General features: G+C 36.2%; 1 protein-coding gene across 2 annotated transcripts in view; it reads left to right on the top strand.

The window, feature by feature from the left end:
* g (adaptor-related protein complex 3, delta 1 subunit-like garnet) overlaps window positions 1-25,390 on the top strand; it is a 204,628-nt gene that overhangs the window by 60,361 nt on the left and 118,877 nt on the right. For both annotated transcript variants that reach the window (XM_089105783.1, XM_089105784.1), the window contains exons 11-13: window positions 3,181-3,343; window positions 16,109-16,329; window positions 22,710-22,854. In XM_089105783.1, coding sequence (XP_088961909.1) covers window positions 3,181-3,343; window positions 16,109-16,329; window positions 22,710-22,854 — 529 coding nt within the window. The remainder of the gene's footprint in view (window positions 1-3,180; window positions 3,344-16,108; window positions 16,330-22,709; window positions 22,855-25,390) is intronic.

The raw sequence follows: 25,390 nt of genomic DNA, 5'->3' as shown, positions 1-25,390 counted from the left end.
GAGGGTGAATGCCCCCTGCCCTCATTTTCCCAAATACTGCCGATAAATATTTTATATAGCCTTTGTAGTTGAAGGGTCTGGAAATTATGTTTTTGAGTATGACCCCCCCCCCCCCCCAGCCCTCAGGGCTAAGGTCGTGAGTTATGCCCTGGGGGTATATAAGGTTTTTTTTTATAAAAGCGTTGTCGTAAAAACTTCAAAAAGGGCTCATTCGATTGGAAATTGAGAGGGCTATTGTCCTTTTTAGCAGTCGAAAGTAATCGGAGGGAGAATCCCCCCCACGCCCATCATTTCCCAAAATATTCCGATCAACATTTTGATATGGGTATTTTGTTCAGCATAGTAGAAAGGTCTGGAAATTATGTCTTTGAGGATGACAACCCTCCCCCCATAGCTCTCAGGACAAGGGTCATAAGTTATGCCCTTGGGACATAAAAGGTTTTATAGAAAGGTTTGTCGTAGCTGCTTCAAAAAGGGCTCATTCGATTGAGAGGACTAGTGCGTTTTGTATTAGTCAAAAGTGATCAAAGGCGGGGGGGTTTAATGCCCCCCTTACGCCCATCAATTCCCCAAACACTTCCAATCAAAATTTTGAGATAGCCATGTGGTTCACCGTATTTAAAAGGTCTGGAAATTATGTCTTTAAGGATAACAAATCCTCCCAGCCCTCAGGGCAAGGGTTGTAAGTTATGTTCTGGGGACATATAAGGTTTTTATAGAAAGCAAGGTCATATAAACTTCGGAGGGGGCTTATTGCATCGGTAATCAGACGCTATAGTGCTCTTTTTAAGTGTCAATGTTGATCAGAGGGCAGCTACCCCCTCCACCCTGCACACATCGTATTGTCCCGAAAGATCTAATAGAAATTTTGAGATAGCCATTCTATTTAAAATAGTCTAAATATCGTATGGAAAGGCTTTTGGGGTTTAAACAAACCCCAGAGATTAGGGACAAGGGTTGTAAGTTATGCCCAAGGGGTATTTAAGGTTTTTGTGGAAGGGATGGTTGTCTAACTTTAGGAAAGACTCGGTATTTTTCCTTGAAAAAGACTATGTCAATATAAAGTGAACAGAAATTAATTAAAAAAAAGTTTTTCCACAAAATAAGTTTTTCAAAAAAAGGTTAAGAACTCCATTAAACCAAAAGTGAACAAAAATAGAATCAAATTATCCGCCAATCATGCAACTACCATAAACCAAAATCAACAGATAAATGAAACCCAAAACAAGCAGAAATTAAAATAAATAACAGAGTCAAACTCAAAACGAGCAGGAATTATTATGAGTAGGGTTCTAAAAGCCAGAAAATAATTTTGTACTTTACTGAAAAAGATTCTTTTAAATGTTTTCATTTTTATAACTTTAAGAAATCAAAATTAATTAAGAGTTTAAGGAATAAATATCAGTATATGTATATTAAACTGACAATGCACATTTTTTTCAGTAAATCCATTTGAATTTTTGTTCAGTAAAGTACAAATTATATTCTGGCTTTTTGAAAGCATAGGGTTTAGAACCCTACTCAGATTAATTTCTGCTCGTTTTGAGTTTAACTTATTGTAATTTCTGTTTGTTCTGGGTTTCATTTATTTATTGATACTGATTTGTGGTAGTTGTATGCTTGGTAGATTATTTGATTCTATTTTGTTCATTTTTGGTTTAATGGAGTTTTTTGCTTTTTCTGAAAAACTTATTTTGTGGAAAAAGTTTTTTTTTTAATTAATTATATTAAAAAGTGAACTATAGCCCATAGTAAGTGAGTATACAAAGTATCGGTATAATTAACTATTTGCATTAGAGTTGATGAGACTGGCTGCTGCCTGCTAGCATCTTATGCTGCACGCTAGCAAAACACTGGCAGACTGGCTGCAAAATACGCTAGCAGACTGGCTGCCGCATCGCTAGCATATTATGCTGCACGCTGGCAAACCACTGGCAGACTGGCTGCAAAACACGCTAGCAGACTGGCTGCTGCATGGTAGCATCTTATGCTGCACGCTAGAAAAAAACACTGGCAGACTGGCTGCAAAACACGCTAGCAGACTGGCTGCTGCATGCTAGCATGTTATGCTGCACGCTAGCAAAACACTGGCAGACCGGCTGCAAAACACGCTAGCAGACTGGCTGCTGCATGCTACCATCTTGTGCTGCACGCTAGCAAAACACTGGCAGACTGGCTGCAAAACACGCTAGCAGACTGGCTGCTGCATGCTAGCATCTTATGCTGCACGCTAGCAAAACACTGGCAGACTGGCTGCAAAACACGCTAGCAGACTGGCTGCTGCATGCTAGTATCTTATGCTGCACGCTAGCAGTTTTTTCATTAGTACAGCGATTGTCTTTAGTATATCCGTTTGTTAACGTAATAACCTCTGTTTGTTAGGTTCGTTAAACCTAATTTAAAATAGATCTATAGGACAAAGGGTTAAAGTTACTTATATAGGAGAGGCGGATAGGAAAAAACTAAATCCACCTTTCTAAATTTAATAATTAATATAATAATATATAAAATAATTATAATGTATAATATATAAAATAATAATTAATATATAAAAACAAATAATAATTAATAATTTAATAATTAAAAATTAATAATCACTAATCTCCCACTTTTCTACCTAAATCCACCTTTCTAAATTTCATAATTAATATATTAATGTATAAAATAAGTATAATATGTAATATATAAAATAATGATTAATATATGAAAACAAATAACAATTAATAATTTAATAATAAAAAATTTAATAATGACTGATCTCCCACTTTTCTACCTAAATTCACCTTTTTAAATTTCATAATTAATATATTAATATATAAAATAATATTAATATATAATATATAACATAATAATTAATATATACAATAAATAATAATTGATAACTTAATAATAAACAATTTAATAATCACTGATCTCCCACTTTTCTTCCTAAAAACACCTTTCTAAAATTTAATAATTAATATATAAAATAATATATAATATATAAAATAATAATTAATATATAAAAATAAACAATAATTAATAATTTTATAATCACTGATCTCCCACTTCCTTGGATTATCACTGAGAGGCTAAAATCAACAGTACATCCTTTTTATATCACCTAACCTCATAAACTCATAAAATATTGGATATATGCCAACTTCCTATTCCGTAATCAAACTTCATGTATGTTTTCAGGTATGTTCCCAATCAAAAGGCTATTCTTAAAGCAATGCTATCCCCTAAAGTCAGCAGCTTCCCCGGGCATATACAATCAGTATTTGCCCATAATGCCCTCAAACTTTACTCGCATATGCTGGTAACTGCACGAGGAACAGAAGATTTGGAGGAAGTTAGACAGGTAAGTGACTTAACTTGTGTTTGCTGTACTAACAAAAGGAAGCAGAGTAAAGCTTAGTTTTAAATAGGAATCCAGTTTTACTTCATTGACTGGATTTCACGTTGAATGGTGTAAAAAAGTATATGGGTAATATAAAGAAGAAAGTTTATCGGGGGGGGGGGAAGTCAAAGGGTGGTCCTTAGTTTAGTCCTATGTGTGGAGGTTTAGATGAGAGCGCGTATCACTTGATGTGTGAACGTGAAGAATAGAGTGATTGGAGACTGGAAGTGTTTGGTAGGGGGGTTTATGATTTTGAGTGCTTGGTGAATGTGTGTGCGAATGAGTGTTTTATGGGTATCAGAAGCTTGGCACGATTCCTTCGTCTCGCGATGAATCATAGAAGTAGATTTCTGAAGGATTATGTTTGGTTATGTACAATTTCTTTGTAATGGTTCTTTGTTTATATTTTTTGCCATGGCCTTTGGGCTTTTAGCGCAAATAAATTCTATTCTATTATACATATAATATAAATAGTGTCAGACTTAGAAATTAATTTATAGCTGATAGTATTTTATAATACTTGTTACAAATATTTGTTTCTGTTTCGGTGTGTTATTATTTGTCTGTTGTATAAATTATTTATTTAAAAATATATGTAATTTTCTAAAATACATTATTGGTCTAAAAATATTATTTAGATTATTTCCGAATTTTGAGTTCAGTTAAGTGCCTAAATGTAATTTAGTAATCAAGAATTTCTTAATATAGAATTCGTTTAAGATTTGTGTCCTAATGTCATTATTTTTTATATTATATAATTCAAATTATATTATTTTTTATATATTTGCTGTAATATATTGTAATATATAATCAATTACATATGTGTCTTATTATATTATCTGTGGATTTTTGCCCAAATTTTGGCTTCACGCAGCTAACACTTTATGGAATCAGTTAGTTATCTAAAAGGAAAGTGGGGTGGGGGGTGTGTAAAAAAAAAATATAATTGCATCAAATATTATTTAGATCCTTCCAGAACTTTAATTTTAATTAAGTGTATATTTGGAACCATAATGAGGAGCTTATGTGAAATAAAAACTCCAATCTTTCGATCTTTAGCTTAAAAGTAGTAAATAAAATAAAAATAAATATAATATAAAAATAAAATAATAATAATAATAGAATTATTAATAATAAAATAGAATTATAGAATAATAATATATTGTTATTATTATTATTTTGTGTGAATTATACACATTTTTGTGTAGAATTATAATTGTTATTATTTTGTGTGATTTTCCTTTTTTTGCCATGGCCCAAAGTGGCTTTTATTGCAATAAATATCTATCTATCTATCTAAATATAAAGATAAAATTCACAAAAAAGTTAGGTTGAAAATAGGAAATAAAGTAAAAATTAAATAATAAAAACAATAATAATAATAAAAACAATAATAATAATAAATAATTAATAATAAAATATAATTATAAAATAATAAATATAGAGATAAAATTAATATAAATGAAAAAAGTCACAAAAAAACTTGAAGGGCAAAGGCCAACGAGGTCAATTTTCAGCCATCCAATGGGTTAGGAAAAGGACGGTTTTTCTGTAGACATTTTTGAATTTTCCTTTTAAATATAGTATTTAAAGCTTTGATTATGAGAAAAATAAATCAAGCAAAAGCATTTCATATTCCAAGTAGAGGTGGTATGAAAGGGGAGCTTTGAAGCCCCTCCCCCTTCAAAGTTCTAATTCTTATTTTTAGTTTCGAAGCCTTTCTTATTCGAAATATTACATAATTTTTACTTATTATTCCCCCCCCTTCGCCAAAAAAAACGTGTACAAGTCTGCCGAGTACACAATTCATTTAAGTTCTAAAGAACATACGAAGAAAGGTAAATAAAAGACCTTCATAGCCAGAAAATTAAAGGGCAAGAAAATACTTTTTTTGCTGCTTGTTTTCTTGTTCTGTTGTTATATTTGTCTGAAGATGTATTACTTTGAGGTATTAATTTTATCTTTATGTTCAATGTATTAAATTGGCACACCGATCTCCGCCCTCTGTTGGCTAAAGTTGAAATTTTATTATAACTGTTGTATTAAGATGAATCGGTGACGTTGGGTAACGAAAATATTAATCAGGTGGGCAGCTTCAATTACCTTGGTAGTATTATTAGTAAAGACGGTGGGAGCAGTGAAGATGTTAAAAGTAGAATAGCCAAGGCTCAGGGTGTTTTTTCACATTTAAAAAAGTTTGGAAGAATAGGAAGATAAGTCTGCAAACCAAGATTAGAATATTAGAAGCTACAGTGATGACAGCGGTCAAATATGGCTCCGAAGCATGGACGCTCCGAAAAGCGGATGAAGATTTGCTAGATGTTTTCCAGAGAAATTGCTTAAGGATTGTTCTGGATACCCGGCTGACTGACCATATTTCAAACAATAGGCTGTAAAAAATGTGGTTCAATACCGCTCTCTAGGGCTATAATGAAAGAAAGGTTGAGATGGCTAGGGCACGTTGTGCGGATGAAGAATGACAGATTGCCAAAGATTGTCCTTTTTGGCCAACCGTCTACTGCTAAACGGAAAGCAGGTTGTCCTCATCTGGGGTGGGAGGACGTCATAGAGAAAGATTTAAAGGAAATGGGAACTTCGTGGGGGGGGGGGGTAAAAAGGGAGGCTTTGAATAGATTGGGAAGGAGGAGGAGCGTGCGTAGCTTAGCCTCAGGCGGCTTGGTGCTGCGGTGAGTTGTTAATATTCGTAGTAATAAAGATTCACCTTTTTTTTACTTACATTAATAAAAATTATCCAAGAAACCCAAAAAATAAAATCGGGTAAATCAAAGTTGAGCTACCTTTGTAATAAAAGGGTAAAGGTGGTGGAATCTAAAAATGAAAGCCAAAAATTTATTTTTATTCACAGTAAAAAAATTATTTACGATAAAAGAAAGAAAAAAATACCTCGTTGATTTTTTTCATTTCTCAGTGAAAAAAAAAGATCAGTTAGCCTAATATTTCTCCTCACTTTTTGAATGCTTCACGACTTTCCTTCATCTTAAGGACTATCCTTATTCATTATCTTTTAATTTTTATGTCTCTGTCTTTTTGATGAGTTGATTTATTTATTTGAATTTGGCTAATTTAGGCTTAAATCTTAAAAAAAATAAACAATTACGAAAATTATTTAGGGATAAAATCTAAAAATTAGCTTAAAATTAATTTTTTTTTCTCAGTGGAAAAAAATGTGTACGAAAATAGAAAAAATTACCTCGGCTTTTATCATTTCTCAGTGAAAAAAAAAAAAATCAACTAGCCTAATATTTCTCTTCATTTTTCGAGTGTCTCTCGACTTTCTTTCATATTAAGGACTTTCCTGTCTTTATTCATTTTCTTGTTAACTTTTATGTCCATCTTTTTAATGAGTTTATCTATGTGAATTTGGTTAATTTAGACTATTGAGACCCTTCATTATATTTAATGGTATTGTCTAGACTATATGCCTGTGGTCACTTGACCATTCTTCGTCTTGTTAAGTTTAACAATGTTAATATTATTTCTTTATTTGAAACAAAACTTTAAAAAATTCCTTTGAAGCTAGTATTTCTTGATGTCGAATAGGTTTTATATAATTGGATGGTACGAATACATTTCAACAAATAAGAAAAATGGTGTTTGTCAATATACTATTTTAGTATTCATAGATTATGAAGTCAAAAATATGAAGAAGCCATATTTCCTTATATTTGCTTCAGTGATTTTTGTCTGAATTATTTCAGAGTTTGAGTAACTTACAATATATTTAAAGTGGCGCTAGTGCCAATAAAAAAAAACCACTAACGCCATCTAGTGTTTGGCGTTTTCATGGTATGTTTTCAGTACAGTATGTTGAACTGTGGTGAACAATATGTTGAAAGTGGCGCTAGTATGAATAAGTAAAAAAAACACTAAGCAAAATCCGTTTTGGCAACATTACGCCAGTTGAGAGCAAAAAGGTTTTAATTGTAGGCTGTACGAAAAGTGTGGTTCAATCCCGTTTTGTAGGGCTATAATGAGAGAAAGGTTGAGATGGCTAAGGCACGTTATGTGAATGAAGAATGACAGATTGCCGAAGATCGTCCTTTTCGGCCAACCGTCAAGGGCTAAACGGAAAGAAGGTCGTCCTTCTTTGGGGTGGGAGAATGTCGTTCAGGTTCTTTTATTTATAAACTAAATACAACTACAATATGGGTATGCCCGGCTGAGAGTCTAGCTCGTATTACCAGGCAACCAATAACAAATAAAAACAACAAAAACATAATATATAACTGCATTTCTACATAATCACACTTTTGTAAATAGATAAAAAAAGAAAGAAAAATGTAAGACTTACCAAGCATCACCCCAAGCCAGCAGCCAAATGGAGAACAAACTAAAACAAAACACCAAAAATAGTGAAGTGAAGCCGTGGGGAAACCCTACCAATAGAATGTGCCAGCGGGAAGACCATAACTGAATTTAAAAAAAAATTAAAAAAAAATGAAATTAAATAAAATGATCAAAGGGTTAGTAAAAGATTTTTTAAATGACCCCGCAGTGTACCAACAGAAAGACTAATATTAAGACCCGACCCATGCACATTCCCAATGTTTGGTTATGCAGTGCCTGAGTGAGAACCTCGATCTCTCAGTGCAAGCTCGGGGTTCAACATACTTAGAATTTCCCCTCGTTCCATAATCGTGCTCACGTTGATTAAATAGATCCATAGCATAGAAAATTTTCGGTAGAATTTTAGCAAAATACTTGACACAAAACATTAATCCATGAAAAGATAATAATAATTCCACTGGTAATATATTAAGGAAAGAAAATATACTTTTATTTGGTAATTTTGATGGTAGGGACATTGGGGAGGGAAGGAAAGTTTTCAGAATACGCAGTGCTTTATTTTGTTACCTTTGAAGTGGTTTTATATGAGTTTTAAATGTATTCAGAAAAATCAGGGGACAATAACTTAGGTAAGAATGGACTAGGGCAAAATATACCGATCTCATCGCATGAAAAGGTAGAATAAATTTCAAATGCCGCAATATTCCAACATTCCTTCCCAACTTCATCCGCAATTTAGCAATGTGTTCCTTCCAACTCATATTCTGATCAACTAGCACACCTAAATATCTCATAGTAGATACACGCTCCAAATAAGTATATTCATCAATGGGTAGTCTACTAAGTTCAGGTAATGACTGGTCAGTACGAGAGAAAATCATGAACTTGGTTTTTGGCATATTAACAGATAATTTATTTGCACAAAACCAAGTTTCTATCCTCTCGAAAGCTGCCAACAAATTCTTCTTAAGCGATCTTTCATCAGTACCGCTCACTATGCAGGCCGTATCGTCAGCGAATAGGACATTTAACCCGAGATCATCCAGCGCCCTGTTGATGTCGTTTACATAAATTAGAAACAGTACAGGTCCAAGTATGGACCCTTGAGGAACGCCCACTTGACCAGTGATACCAAGTAGTGAAGAGGTAGTATTTCCACCATCCTCAAACTGACTGCGCCCTATTAAAAATGAGTCAATCAGAGAGTTTGCCGGTTCACAAGTACCATAATTTTCCAGTTTACGAAGCAAAATTGCAAGACAAATAGTATCAAATGCTTTCTTGATATCTATAAATATAGTAGCTGGAATTTCTTTTTTATCCACAGTGTCGTGTATAAACCGTGTGAGAGTCAGAATCGCATGTTCAGAGCTATGACCCTTCCTAAACCCAAACTGAAGGTCATTAAAACATCCCCTCTTATCAAAAAACTTCACTATACGGTTGTAAAGATATCGTTCAATTACCTTTGCGAATGAAGATAGGATCGAGATTGGCCTGTAGTTTGTTGGATCTTTCATGTCATCACCCTTATGCAGGGCTAAAACACGTGCAGACTTTAAACAAGCTGGGAAACGTCCACTTGAAAAACGTAAGTTGATAACATGAACTAAAAATTCTGTAACATCAGGCATTATCCGTTTTAATAGGCTTGTCGACGAGCCATCCGTACCTTCCGACGACCCATTCTTCAGTTGGTATATAACTTGCAGTAATTCATCTGCTGAGACCGGCGTTAGGAAAAGAGAGCAATCCGATGGAGGCGGCATGTAAGCAGAATATGCTGAATCGGGTAAACGTCGAGTTGGTGCCTCAAGCGATGTTACGTGACCAATATTTGCGAAGTGCTCATTTAGGGCACCGACAACATTTCGCTTTCCTTTAACAATTTTCTTGTCTTTTGGTGATAATATCTCTTCCGGAAGGCTTTTCATTTTCTTTTTCCCAAGGCATTCATTAATAATCAACCAAGTTTTGGGGACCCTTCAGCATTTTGAAATTCATGAAGATAGTATGACTGCTTCGCTTGTCGCAGTAACTTTGTCAGACAATTTCTGTACTGCCGAAATTTGGCCTGATTTTCATGTGTAGGATCTGCCATGAATTTCCTGAAGAGGTTATTTTTGGTATGGATAGAGGACAGAACAGCAGCTGTAATCCATGGTTTCTTTGGTTTAATATAACGCCTAGGTTGCCTGCTTGATAAAGGACATGCCTTATTAAGTACTATTTCAAACTGATTGATGAAGTATTCTGTAGCTTTGTCCACGTCGTCACATTCTAAGCAGGGAGACCGGTCGACTTGGGACAGTAAACTTTTCAGTTTATCAATCGAAGCAGCGTCCAGTCTTCTTGACCTCAATGAAGAGGGTTTAGGGGAGGGACCCGTTTCAAGGTTGCAGAGGATCGTAAAATGGTCAGAAGTATCATCAACTATAACGTTACAGCCCAGTGTCTCTAAATTTGTGAAAATATTGTCAATTAACGACGCTGACGACTCCGTGATTCTCGTCGGGATCCGGCATGTTGGAAGCAAACCCGCGGACATACAAATCGTTACAAAGTCAACGGCAACATTTTTCGAAAGCATTGAATTCACATCCCTATGTACATTACTAATATCAATATTCAAATCACCCAACATCATTAACTTACACTTTCTTTGGGTCATCAGCGAGCTAAGTTCATCGAACTTTTCTACAAATTGTTTAGCAGCCGAACTTTAGAAATGCTGTTCTCAGACACTTCTTTGTTGGTTTACTCATAATCATTCCTAGAGAAAGGTATTTGTTCATGGGTAAATTATTAATAAAATAATCATAAGTGTTTTCATCCTCTCTATCAGTGCATAAAAGAATCTGTGATGAATTCAAGGGTCTCTCCTCCAACTCACTCAACCTTTCGCGAGTTCCACCACAGCCACCACTATTCAAATTATAAGAAAAAATAACTCACCCGTATTCTCCACTTGGCGGTGGGCCGGGGCGACACAGTGGAAAAAAGTCAACGGCTGTACGTTCCTGTAGAATTTCTGAAACAAAAGATATATGGCAAGAAAACTGAACCAATTTTAATGGATTTAGGCCTAGGAGCTCAGAGATAGATGAGCAGGGATTTGGAAATAAGTGAAAAATACGGAAAAAAGGAAAGCACAGGAACGAAAAGAGCAAAAAGAAAGGAAGAAGAACATAGAGAACGAGATAAATACACTTTTTTTTTTAAGTAGGACACTTTACTTATCGATCTTCACATTCCTAAGCAGCATAGACTATATACTGAATAATAAAAAAAAAACATAATCAATCTGACAAATCATTATATAGATACAACTAATATTAGCATTCGTCATGTGTTACCCATGGGCCAGTAATATCGTTTCTAGTTTGCAGCAATAGTCTGGCCCCGGATTGTTTCACTCGCGTGAACTTGGATATTTGCTGAGCTTTAAGATCACGTGCCTTGGCCAAAAGCTCATTGCGTAGGGCATTTAGTGAAGGCGGCGAATCAGTACATATTCTCATACTGCTTCCTTTAAGTTTGCGTACATTGCCCAATAACATTTACCAGTCCAAATTATTCGCACAAGAAATAAGAACAGGCGATACTCCAGCTTGTTTGTTGTTTCTAACTGTAATGGGGCTAACACTCTTTATGCGGTACACTTTTTTAAGAGGAATGTCTTTTTCAATCTCTAATTTCTCTTTGAATAAAGTCTCAATATTTTCGGTAAGAAATTGGCCTGATTTCTCTTTTGGCAGGCCGTGAATAATTAAATTCAGCTGACGATCTTTAACTTCTAGATTAAGCAACCTTTTTTCGAGTTTCACACGCTCAGCTAGATGGCTTTCAATAGAAGATCGTAGCTCAACTATTTGAGCATCTTTATCTGCTAAGCTTTGCCTGAGTGACTGTATGTCGGACATAACTGTATCGAGCTTGGAAGAAACTCCAGCCTGGTGCGCTTTGATCGAAGATTGATCATTAGAAATTGAAATCAGGCGTTCTTTCAAGTCCTTAATTGCTTTTTCAAACGATGATTGGGTTACCGCCAGTGTTGATTAAATGTGCTATAATAGCTGCTCAGGAGAAAATCTAGCTTAGAAAAACATAAAACGAAGACTTACACGCAAGGGCAATATTAAACCCCCCACTTTTCCAAAAAAAATGCGGCTGTAATTTAACTTCAATTGGCAATATTCCTTAGGCTTGTAGTCAGCACGCCAGCAAACCAGTCAAACAAGGTCACTTGGCAAGTAGAAGCTCTTAATTAACTGATATCGAAAACTAGGTCAAGTTCAAAGCCAACTAGATTTCAATTTATAATCCTCTTAGGTGTTCTCTCTTTGAACTGTGAATCAACACTGAATCGTAAAGAAAGATTTAAGTGGAATGGGAACTTCCTGGGAGGGTGTAAAGAGGGAGGATTTGAAAAGACTAAGATGAAGGAGGAGAGTACGTTGCTGTGTTGGCCTATGGCGGCTTGTTGCTGCAGTGAGTTATTAGTAGTAGTATTCGTAGTTTCTAATGATATAGTTTGTTTTGTCGAACGATGCCTCTCAGCTGAACAAATCAAAAGTACACTCATGCCTTAACTGTTAAATCTAAAGTTAAAGATGGATGGACGCTTCTTCCATGAAACTGGTTCAATTGCTAATGGTCCGAAAGTCGTTGGATCACAAACCTGTTATTCCGTTTGAAAACTTCAACGATGTGCATCGTACGAGTTCTACTGGTCTATGTCTACGGGTTTTATTTCAACGGGTTTATGTCTACGGGTTTTATGTCTACGGATTCTATGTGTACGGGTTTTATTTCTAAGGGTTTTTATTTCTATGGGTTTATGTCTACGGGTTTATATCTACGCGTTTATGTCTACGGTAAATATCTGAGGACGTCATAAAAAAAGATTCGTGGGAGGGTGTGAAGAGGGGGGCTTTGAATAGATTGGGATGGAGGAGGAGCGTGCGTGGCTGTGTTGGCCTCAGGTGGCTTGGTGCTGCGGTGAGTTGTTAGTAGTAGTAGTAGTAAAGATCTACAGGTTTATGTCTCCTCTAAATGTGACGTTGTACCACATTTTAGGTTTTAGACGTTGTGACGGTTTTAGACGTTGTGACGTCTAAAACCTGACGTTGTACAAGTGCGTTTTTGCTAGTGTTGGTTAAGAAAACGACCGCCGACCCACTGCAGTTCAGACAACATGTCCAAAAGAAGATTCTTCACCCCCCCCCCCCTCCCACCGAGAAGGCTGAGAAGGGGAAAGGCAATCAGTAAAGGCGTAATCAATTACCCTGGTGTCTTGTTTCAACCTTGTAATCGAAATTCGTAAAGTTGGTTTATAACCATTTTGAATAAAAGTTCAGTTTAAATGATAAAGATGGCGCAAAGAGGTAGAAACTCCGCTTTTGAGCCCTAAGATAAGCCTCGGTTGTTCAGGAGAAAACCTTGGTGAAAAATCGTAGTAGCACAGGGGAAAAAGAACCGAAGTCTCGTAAGTACTTTAGCAGCAAAAAGGATGGGCAAAAATGTTGTTCTTTTTTGTTTGACCTTGTAAATTTCACTAAACAGAACCAAAGCTATACCAATAGATCTCCCAGAATATTAGCTTTAAACCGGCGTTTAGTTCGTTACCATACCCTCAGATTAAGAAAATGAATTTTTTAATTGCGTTTCTACCTTTTTGCTATCAAACAGCGGTTAGCGTAGTCATAAGTCTGATATCAGTTTCTGAAAAATCGTAATTCCAAAATTGGAAAAAAAAAATGTCAAGAAACGCAAAACGGCTAGATGGCATTGATGATTATTTTTGCCAGTTCCCACTCTTATAAGTCGCCAATGCTCTTTGGACTATATCTCAAGGGTCTAAGGATGTTTAGGTGTTTTGACACTTCTAGATCAATTCAGCGATCAGTTAATCATCAATTTGGCCAAAGAGGTACAGTTTTGGAAAACAGGGTAATCTAGGCCCTGGACTTGGACCCAAGAGGCTGCCTTTTTTCGGTGTAGAATAACTACCCAGATACCTTGTAAATATCCGTTTTCCAGGCGCAGGGGTGTCACGTAAAAAAAAATGCTAGCTTCAATCTTCTACCACCAACCCTGTTTCTAGGAATACAGACCTTCAAATAAAAAAGGAAATTGGCTCCTACGTATAACTGACAAATTTTACGTTTCCGGTTAAGCGTCGATTCATTTTTTATAAAGATTGCATCCTTTGCCTTTTATAGAAAACAAATTATATTACAGACATTTTTTTTTATATTTACAGCATAAAAAATTCAATGTTATAATTTCAGGAATAGAGGTATAAAGTAAAAAATAAAACTTAGCTCCCACCTTCAACCCTCTCTCTAGGAACAACCTCCGGACAAATTCAGAGAGGGGGGGGGCTCAGATAAGAATTTTTATCTAGAGGTGACGTATCTAGAGAATTCAATGTTATAATTTCAGGAATAGAGGTATCAAGTAAAGAATAAAACTTAGCTCCCACCTTCAACCCTCTCTCTAGGAACAACCTCCGGACAAATTCAGAGGGGGGGGGGCTCAGATAAGAATTAGTATCTAGAGGTGACATATCTAGAGATGTATCTAGAGAATTCAATGTTATAATTTCAGGAATAGAGGTATAAAGTAAAAAATAAAACTTAGCTCCCACCTTCAACCCTCTCTAGGAACAACCTCCGGACAAATTCAGAGAGGGGGGGGGGGGCTCAGATAAGAATTTGTATCTAGAGGTGACGTATCTAGAGATGTATCTAGAGAATTCAATGTTATAATTTCAGGAATAGAGGTATCAAGTAAAAAATAAAACTTAGCTCCCACCTTCAACTCTCTCTCTAGGAACAACCTCCGGACAAATTCAGAGGGGGGGGGGCTCAGATAAGAATTTGTATCTAAAGGTGACGTATCTAGAGAATTTGTATCTAGTAACGTAGTAACGGTGACTACAAAGGTGACTATGTTTACAGTAAAGCTTGTCCAATCTTGGCACTTGTCCAAGGCGTACCCAGGATTATTTTTCAGTGGGGGGGGGGAGGATACACAAAAAAAAACCTCATAAACACATAACAAATTTGTTTATATCAGTTTTAATTACGTTTTTACGAGTCAGACAAACATTTTTTTATTGGGGGGGGGTCTATTTTTTAAATATGCATACACACACACACACGCACACACACACACACACACACACACACACACACACACACACACACACACACACACACACACACACACACACACACACACACAAACACACACACACAGACACACACACACACACACACACAAACACACACACACACACACACACTCACACTCACACTCACACACACACCCACACTCACTCACTCACACTCGCTCACGCACACACACACACACACACACACACACGCACGCACACACACACACACACGCACACACAGCAAAGTAGATTCGTAGTAAAGCGTATTTATTTATTTATTAATTGAAAAGCCGCAAATGAGAGCATTTGCATAGCAGCATGTATCTAGAGATCTATCTAGTATGTATAAATTGAAAAATGAATAATCATAATTGTCATAGTTTTTTATTTATTTGTATTCAAGTTTTTTGGTGTAGAATAATAACCCAGATAGCTGACAATGATCTATTTGCGGAGAGTAGAGGCTCGTGCAGCTCCCGCCTTCCACCCCTACCCCTATTTAGGATTACTGGGCCCCTCCCTCTCAGATAAAAAGTTAAACTGGTGACTTATACATTTACAGCGAAGCGTATAATCAATTGTAATTACTTGAAAAGCCGCAAGTGAGAGTATTTGCTTGGTAACTTTTATCTAGGATTCTAATTAATATGCATACATTGAAAAATGAATAGTTATAATTTTCTTTGTTTTTTATTCTAGCTGTATTCACGTTTTTGGTGTAGAGTAACAACCCAAATAGCTGGCAAATATCCATTTGCCGGGTGTAGAGATATCGAGCAAAAAAAAATCTCAGCTCTCGTCTTTCACCCCCTTCCTGTCTAGGAACACCGAACCCACCTCTTCTTGGAACACTGGCCCCTCCCTCTAAGACAAGGGCGGATCCAGGACTTTTTTTGGGGGGGGGGGGGCAAAATAGGTTGATCCGATAAACTTAATATCTCCTTATAAACCTTAATATCTCCATATAAACTTCGTTAGGAGCAAGTTAAATTAACGCAAACTTGCGTTAGTTAAGTAAATTACACTCTTAGAGCGGGCGCGCACCCCCTGGATCCGCCACTGCTTTAAGATAAAAAGTAAAAATGACAAATTTTACGTTTCCAAGCGTAATCACAGACGTTACAAGCGTTTTCAAGCGAAGATTCAGCTGCTATTCACCTTGTATCTACGAATCCACCTTGAACGTAAAAATTTAAAAGTAAAATTTTCATAATCGTTTTTGTCTCTTGTTTTAGCTAAATTCTTATTTGATGGATCGTTTTTCTGCCTGGTCAAGCAGTGGTGATATTGATATTCAAGAAAGGACCAGTGCCAATCTAGTCCTTTGTAAACACCTAGAGAGATCTTATGATGCTGGAGAATTGGATTCCACCTTGGATTTTCTGGCGTCACTTTTCAGCGGAGACCTCAACCCTGTGGCACCCAAAGCGCAAAAGAAAGTTCCTGTGCCGGAGGGGTAAGTAAAGTGCACTACCTTCTAGGCAATGAGAATGGTAAGAAGGGTAAATGATTTCAGTAAAAATGGTAAGAACGTAAAAAGGGTAGGTAATTTTGAAAAACGTTTTTGAATCTTTAAAACCGGTATAGAATTTGTCTTAAAAGAGTTACGGTATTATGATTTTTTACCATAAACAAGTTAATGAATATGCACATAAGGTGTTTAACAAATTCTCCAGAACTGCACTTTTAAATCCAGGAAACTTGATTGACAATATTCTCTTGACATCAAGAGATTTATGCTTAAATTGGTGTGTAAGGGTGTCCTGCAGCTGGGGTTTATTAGGGGTACAACTAACAGAATCACTCACTACCAAACTGTAATAATTACTATGTAATTATATGTTCACATAAGTTTGGCCCTTAGGGAAGGTGAAATATATGTACAGCAGGCCAAATATATGTATATATGCTTTGTTCATGCTTTTAACAATTCGTAACTCTGATTCGTAATTTTGATAGATGTGCTCGTAACTTTTGTGCTCGTTGACAGATCTTAGTTGTGCTGACCGTAATTTGATTACTTTACGTTATAACTAATTGATCGACTAAAAGATACCATGTTTTGGTCGAGTGTTTCTTAAATAAATAAAAAAAAAAAAAAAAATTAAAAAAAAAAAAAAAATAAAAAAAAATTAATAAAAAAAAAAATAAAAAAAAAAAAAAAAAATAAAAAAAATAAAAATTTTTAAAAAAAAATATTATTAAAAAAAAAGGTCATGTAACAGAAGAACATCTTCAGATAGAGCTGTTAATAGTGTTGCCTGTACTTTGAAATAAATAAACTGTGCTGAAAATTTACGATAAAGTAAAACTTTCACTAATATCCGAGTCTATAAAGGGCAAGTAAAACCAAAATGTAGCAGAAAATTTGATTGTTCCAACAGATTTCCAATTGTTCCGCATTCTAGAAGGGCATCTAAGCTCTACGAAAAACAGTGCAATTTCACCGCGTTGGCAGCGCGGTGAATGAACTTCCAATGAAATTATTTTTTTTTTCGCCTGAATATTTTGTTTATAACCCTCCTCTGTTTTTCCTTCGCTAAACTGTGGAGGAGGGCCCTAAGATAGAGGTGATAAGAATCTGGGCCTGATCGGGTAAACTTAGATTTCAAACTCCTTTTCATATGCCGGATAAGTTTTGTGGGTCAACGTTTCTTTAGTAGTTAAATCAACCCCCGAAAATACTGTACAATTATTCCGCTTTGGCGATGCTGGTTGTTACTCCTGGATCTCCGGCCTGGTCTTCGCCATTATCGTCTTCCTCAGGTACGTCCGGAATATCGGGCAGGAATGTCGGATTTTTCACACACGATGACGTAATCACCAATTTCGACAATATTATGAGTTGCTAGAGGATGTTGATGCTCCAGACGCCAGATGAAACCAACTGATAACAATAAGGGAGGAAAAAGATGGACGAGTCCTCTTTGGTCTTTCTAGGGAAACTAAACAATACGCAGACCGGGCCGGGAGCAGATGTTTTTGTTCGATGGAGTTGAAAATCAAGACCTTTCATGGGAAGGTAATATTTGCGTAGCTTTTGATTTACCTAAAGGGTTCTTCGCATTGTGCTAACCTTGAACCTTAGTTTCCCTGAATTTTCTTTTCCGCATTAGAAAGGTATTCCGCATTATGCAAAGGAATTTAAAGGTTTTCTCAAGGAACCAAATATTTTTTCCACGCGTATCAGGCTTTCTGTTTATGCGAGTTCCGCCACGCTTGGAAACACCTCCTTTTACACTAGCCACATATATATATATATATATATATATATATATATATATATATATATATATATATATATATATATATATATATATGTCTTCTTCATTATTTCTGTGTTTTGTAATTGTCTTTCGTCCTAGAAAGTATAGTGCCCTTCTTTTTTTTTTTTTTTTTTTTTTTTTTTTTTTTTTTTTTTTTTTTCGTTGTCCTCCGTCTTTTTGTTGTTAAAAAATGCTTGGAACCAACTCCTTCTACACTAGTTACATTGTAAAAGTTGAATAGTGATCTTTTGCTTTTTGTTTTTAGTGCTCTGTCATATATATATATATATATATATATATATATATATATATATATATATATATATATATATATATATATATATATATATATATATATATATATATATATATTAACTTGAAAGAAAATGTTTTGATTTAAAGGGGACAACCGCCCTTGAAACCCCGCCCAAGTAACCCCAGACTAGAAACCCCAGTAAAGGTTTTACAGAGGGATATCAACTTATCTGCAGTCCTGGTTTGATACTTGTTAAAATATTATAGAATTCGACCATTTAACATTTATATTATAGTTTTACAATATAATTATTTTCTTAAAATTAAATTTCACTATTGTTGTCCCTTATTGAAAAGCATGAGATATTTATACAATTTTCATTTATGTAATTTTTCTTCTTTGGAATTCTTATAACCTAATTTTGTTTCTTATGGCTCCAGAACGTTTCCGCAAAAATGTCACGTTTCAATCTTGAATAATTTAGCTATAAATTCCTTGAAGACAAATCGATAAATAGACAGGCAGAGACAGAATTTTTTATGTGTATATACTATCAAAAGAGCCTTTTCTGCTTTTGTTTACCTTACCTTCCTCCCCTTCCTCAGGCTCTCCGCCCTCGCAAGCTTTGAAATATAGCCTGTTAATTGCCTGATATCACCTCCTTCCGACTGCTATACTCGCTTGGGACTTAGGCCTTAGGTTAAGCCTTTAGTTTAGGCCTTAGACCGTCGCCCGCTTCTTGTCCGTTTTGTTTTTGTTTTGTTTTTTTAATTTTTTATTATTCGGATTTTTATAGCCTAACCTGCGCTCCCAGGGCTCAAAAATTATTTTGTAATAATATTACGTTTCTAGCTTGAATATGTTTTATGATTTTAGCTTGAATATGTTTTATGTTCTAGCTTGAATGTGTTTTTTTTTTAATATCTCGTAAATAATTCTATGGTCCATTTTTGGGTGTTATTGCTAAATTAATTTCAGATTTTTTTTTCCACTTTTCAAGCTGATTCGGTACATCCTTGGAATTTATGGGTCGGGTCTCACGAATCGGTCATTCTCTAGATCTAACGTTAACGTCCAGACGTTTTGGTCCAACGATAAAAAAACGTTTTTGTTAGCCCCATTCTGTGCTGCTTAGGGTTCCAGTGGACTCTGCACAGGCGCAGGCTATGTAGATTTCCCTTGTCCATAAATTAGTGTCCATAAAACGTTGGTGTTAGCCCCATTCTGTGCTGCCTAGGGTTCCAGTGGACTCTGCGCAGGCGCAGGCTATGTAGATTTCCCTCGTCCATAAATTAGTGTCGCTTCTTAACTGCGTAGGCGCAGGCTATGTAGATTTCCCTTGTCCATAAATTAGTGTCGCTTCTTAACTGCAAAGATCTTTGTACTGATTCTGCGACAACGGGGTTGAATACTCGGGACACGTATTTCCAGGCACAAATCAGTCCACTGGTCCACCAACAGGCTGTTTGATGTAAAAAGTTATTTCGATCCCATCTCTGGGCAAACTAATATTTCTTTTTCAGGATTGGGGATACTTAGCCCAAGGGATTGAGGCTCTACTTGCAGATATGAGCTTAAAGGCAATCAAGGGGAAAAAAAATTACGATCCGTTGTTTTGGTTCTGGGCCTCTAGCCTAAATTATTTTTCACCCATTAGGTTTCCACTTGATCAACTTGATCAAGGACTTATGAATGAAGTTTCACGCCGTTCGGAGCCAAACCTATTTGACCTTTTTTGGACCCAATTTTTGGCAAAGTAATATTATTTTCATTATTTTGTTACCGCATTGATGTTTCCCTGGGCCATGAACTTGCAAATGGAATTTTTAAGCAGATCAAAAAAAAATGCCCATTTTCAAGGGGCTCGTAGTTCCAGGCACAGGTCAATTCACTGGTCCACCACCAAGCCGTTCGGTGTATAGGTTATTTTTTGAACTCCATTTCCAGTGAACGAGTATTCTTTTCAATCCTTTTTTATTGCATTGGAGTATCCTTGGGTCAAGGACATACAGATGGAAGTATCTAGCCGATCGGAAAGAAATTGTGTCCCAGCCTTTTTTTAAGTACGTGATATCCCTTATCCTTAGTAATATTATGGGCCGACTCGCAAAACTGAGTCGAACCTCAGGTCAAAAGGTCCATCGTCTCCCCGCTCGAAAAAGAGATAATAATAATATCGAACCAAGAACCAATAACCACTGGACTATTGGTTCCCATCAAGCGTGGTATTTTGAGACAGAATTTGCCTATCTTTTTTCCCTTTGTAGATGAGCCATCTTTGGTAGTGTCAAGGTGTCCACCAATGATTTTTCCTCACTCCGAGAACATCACCCACCAGTTCCAGACTGGATTTGATGGGTACTATTCGTCTCTCAAAAGAAAAAAGAGTCATACACAACTCTTCAGCCATCAACGTCAAGTGACATTCTGATCCACAGTACCGACACTAGCGAAATAATTTAGTTCTCTCACCTCTGATTGCTCCTCAAGGGATCTGTTCTTGCACCATGGTCGTTCCTCCATATGTTCAGGGGGATTGCTCCCCCCCCTCCTGTATGACTTAGCTGCAGTTAATCTCTTCAGTCTATCTAATCTCGGCAGGACGATCAGTGGCTGGACGGTGACTGACATTTAGCAAGAATATGTTTGTTGTATGCCTGCTATTCACAGGGTAGCACGAGAAGGTTGTTATCACTACCCCTTGGGGTCCTTTCGGCCAGTGACTAATGGGTGTTAGTTTCAAAATGATAAGAGCAAAACGTTCGGGCTCCTTAACACCCTCTACCCTCTCGACCAAAATTTGAGGTCTCTTCGCCCAATGAAGGATCCTTGAAAGTTCAACCCGACCAGACAGCCAGGATGGAACGCGTTTCTATTTTTCTATTCTCATTTCCAGAGGTATATAAATTGAACTTCCGGACTATTCTAAAAAATTACTATCTGAAAATTTTGATCCTATGCCATGGGGGTTACGAGGATGCTCATGGGTAAAAAAAGCATGAGAGGGGAGTTTGTTGCGGTTTGACTTCTTTTATTCCTTAAAAAGGGTACTAGAACTTTTAATTTCCAGTCGGACGAGCCCCTTTCCAAGTTTTTACGACAATCCATTCCGTGCGAAGTGACCTTAAATAATTTTCATGGGAAACCTTCGCTCTCTACTAAGTCACTGATAGGGCGCTGACTGATGGCTATTTGAGGCAAATTGTATCATTTGTCTGGTCAATTATTAATGTTCCTAGACAAGTTTTTGAAGTCGGTAAAACTCTGAGAAGGATTGATTACTTTCTCTGGGAAGTAGATTGGATTGATGTAGATTGTAGATTGTTGGAAATAGATTGGAGAAGGATTGATGACACTGTGCATCGAAATCGGATTTGGAGAGGTAAAGGAGTTACAGTTTGATTATAAGATAAACATTTCATTCGCTTTCCCCATTTATAACCTCGTTCAGAAATAGAACACTGGCACATTAGTTTTTGATTCTTCCGTATGACAATTTTTATTTTTCAAAATTTGAGACCCTTTACTTGTCAAAAAAGGGAAATAAATACGTCTAAGTTTGGCCCCACGTCCAATTTTAGTGCAGTCTTAGTTTCGCCTCCTGTCCAATTTTTGTGCAGTCTTAGTTTCGCCTCGTGTCCAATTTTTGGTGCAGTCTTAGTTTCGGCTCGTGTCCAATTTTTGGTGCAGTCTTAGTTTCGCCTCGTGTCCAATTTTTGTGCAGTCTTAGTTTCGCCTCGTTTCCAATTTTTGGTGCAGTCTTAGTTTCGCCTCGTGTCCAATTTTTGGTGCAGTCTTAGTTTCGCCTCGTATCCAATTTTTGGTGCAGTCTTAGTTTCGCCTCGTGTCCAATTTTTGGTGCATTCTTAGTTTCGCCTCGTGTCCAATTTTTGGTGCAGTCTTAGTTCTGTTAAATTGTATCGATAATGTCATTTTTAGCTGCTTGCTTTAACCACAGTTAAAACTTCATTTGTTGCCCTATTTAAAATTGCATAATACCTGTTTAAATTGTGCAAACAATCGCTAAAAATGTGAAAAATATTTGCTGGCCCTGCTGCATATTTTGTCTCAGTCAATCACAATTAGAAAAATTTACTCCATTACGTGTATGACCTGATGAATTGTTGATTATTGACCTTGACTTAAGATTTCTAAACCTTGGGTTACTAGCTACTCAAACCTGAGCTACTCAATGAACTTGAATTAAAAATCTTGGTGGTGCAGCCTACTAAAGGAGAATATTTGAGCTTTGAGATGATAATCGAAAAAAGTTAAGTTATAAAGTTGTTTATGTATGTATTTTTTTAATCTTAGTTTGGATTTGAATGCATGGATCAATGAGCCCCCTTCACTTGAAGAGGCAGAAGATGAAATTGGAGTAGAAGTTTTCTATAAAGAGATGGATATTCAAGATGGACCTGAATCTTATCGGCAATATTCCGAAGACGATCTAGCACAGGTAAGTTTTGTATTGATTGATATATATTCTGTTTTATTACACTTCCCCCCCCCCCGCCCCCAGAAACAACATGATTTAGGTACATTGTTCCCTACAGTTGGCTTCTATTCCTTCTGTGTCTTGAATGGACTTTTATTTTTTGTTTTGTTTATATTTTGTTTTATTAAGGGTCTAAAATACCTCCCCTCCCTCCCAGAAACAACATGATTTAGCAGCGTATAGCACCATTAAGCAGCATTTCGCAGTATTTAGCAACATGATTTAGCAGCATTTCCCCTTGTAGTCGCCTTTTATTCATACTGTCTTGAATGAACTTTTACAATCAAAATTTGTCGCTGTTGTTGTCGAGTATTCAGGTTTTGGTAATGTAACATCGGCTCTGAGATACGAAAGGGGCAGAGCAATCAAAATGTTAAAATTATTTGATTTTTTAAAATTATAAAAGTAAAAACATTTATATTTTTTCAGTAAAGTGCAAATTATGTTCTGGCCTTGGGAAGGCATAGGGGTTTTGAGCCGTACTCAAAACCCCCTGAGATGCGCAAGGGGCAGAGGGGATGGGAAGTATCAACAAGAGAAATGACATCATTTTTATACAATTCTGAAAAAGGCTTATGCTAGCTTTGCCTATCACTCAGACTATCTGTCTTGGCATTTTCTCCAATTAGCCATGCCTCTTAACTTTTTCATCACATGATTTTAATTCAAATCCATTGATTTTTGAATTAAAATCAAGTTGGTGGACAGTGATGAAAATTAAGTTAAGAAATTAAGTGGAGTTTGCTCATCAAATAACTGTTTTGGGTTTAAGAGGAGTTTCTCTCTAAATACACCAAAAGGGAGACCGAGATATGTTAGTGAAATATGTTAGTGAAATGGAAGCAGGGATTATAGCAGGACTGATATGAATAGTGACATTAGCAGATTGGAGATAAAGCCAAGACAGGACATGGGCGGATCTAGAGCAAAATCTTGGGGGAGGGGCAGTGTGACAAGGGCGACAATGAGTAAAATCTTGGGTGGGGGGCAATATGACAAAGGTGCCAATAATTGACCAAATTGACAAATTGTATTCTAAAAAGAGTGAAAAAAAGGAAAAAACAGGGGGCTGCCCCTTTCCCCAAGAAAAAATCTTGGGGAAAGGAACAGTCCCCCTGGATCCGCCGGTGAGACATATAGTCTGAATGAGAGGCAAAGCTGGCATAAGCCTTTTTCAGAATTGTATAAAGCCTTTGACCAAAATGCAAAGATAAATGAAAATGTAGAAGGTGGTTATCAGTAACAGAAGTCGGAGAAATTAAGTGGAGTTTGCTCATCAAATAACTGTTTTGGGTTTAAAAGGAGTAATTCCTCTTTTTCATCTTGCCTTATTTAATATTATTTTATTTGTTCAATGTATTATTATTGGTTGGTCCTCTTATTGGTGAACTTGTCATAACAGCCAATCAAAACAGCCGTGTAAACAATGTAAGAAATTGCGGTAAAAATTAAAAAAATTCTGAGATTTTCGTTTTTTTTTGTGGAGAGGGGAAGGTCTGTCCCAAGGCCACCTTATGTATGTGCGTGAGACCATGCAGTTTAAAAAAATATATAATTTTCAATTCTTTGCATTAAATGGGGTCTATCAAATGTATAGACTTTTTTTTATTTATTTTTACTCATTTTATTTAATTTTTTATTTGAAACGCTTTTTCTAATTTGTAATAAGTGTGGCTATCATAAACCTGTAAGATTGACTTGTTTAGAAATTTTGCCACCCTATCTACCCAAAGAGCCTACGAAGAGTTCCTTAATAGCGTACTTATTAACGGGAACACTGGTAATAGTAGAGGTCTCTTTTTGTCCGGGTCTCTTTTTTGTAGAGGTCTCTTTTTGTGTCGTTTTTCAATACTAATAAAATAGGTGAGGAAAGAGAAGTGTGCCTGGAAAATTGTCATACATTGTTGACGTTTTTATTAGACTGAAATAATGCAAATGAAATAAACGCCAAAGAGTCGTTCCACCCAGAGAGGACCCGGAAATAAATGCCTAGGAAAAAATGCAGAGGAAAGAGCAAAAAAATGCAGAGGAAAGAGCAAAAAATGCAGAGGAAGAGCAAAAAACTGCAGAGGAAAGAGCAAAAAAATGCAGAGGAAAGAGCAAAAAATGCAGAGGAAAGAACAAAAAAATGCAGAGGAAAGAGCAAAAAATGCAGAGGAAAGAGCAAAAAATGCAGAGAAAGAGCAAAAAAAAATGCAGAGGAAAGAGCAAAAAATGCAGAGGAAGAGTAAAAAACTACAGAGGAAAGAGCAAAAAAAATGCAGAGGAAAGAGCAAAAAATGCAGAGGAAGAGCAAAAAAATGCAGAGGAAAGAGCAAAAAATGCAGAGGAAGAGCAAAAAACTGCAGAGGAAAGAGCAAAAAACTGCAGAGGAAGAGCAATAAAATGCAGAGGAAAGAGCAACAAATGCAGAGGAAAGAGAAATGGAACTGGAAAACTGGCGTAAATTGCTTAAGTGTAATTAAAATGAAACCATGCAATTATTCTCTTATAAAAT

This window comes from Artemia sp. Qi Xiang Cuo, chromosome 20, assembly GCF_049724085.1.
Source record: "Artemia sp. Qi Xiang Cuo chromosome 20, ASM4972408v1, whole genome shotgun sequence".
In the NCBI taxonomy this organism is placed as follows: Eukaryota; Metazoa; Arthropoda; class Branchiopoda; order Anostraca; family Artemiidae; genus Artemia; species Artemia sp. Qi Xiang Cuo.
Note: the sequence above shows the minus strand (reverse complement) of the source record. Positions and strands in the feature narration are given on the sequence as shown.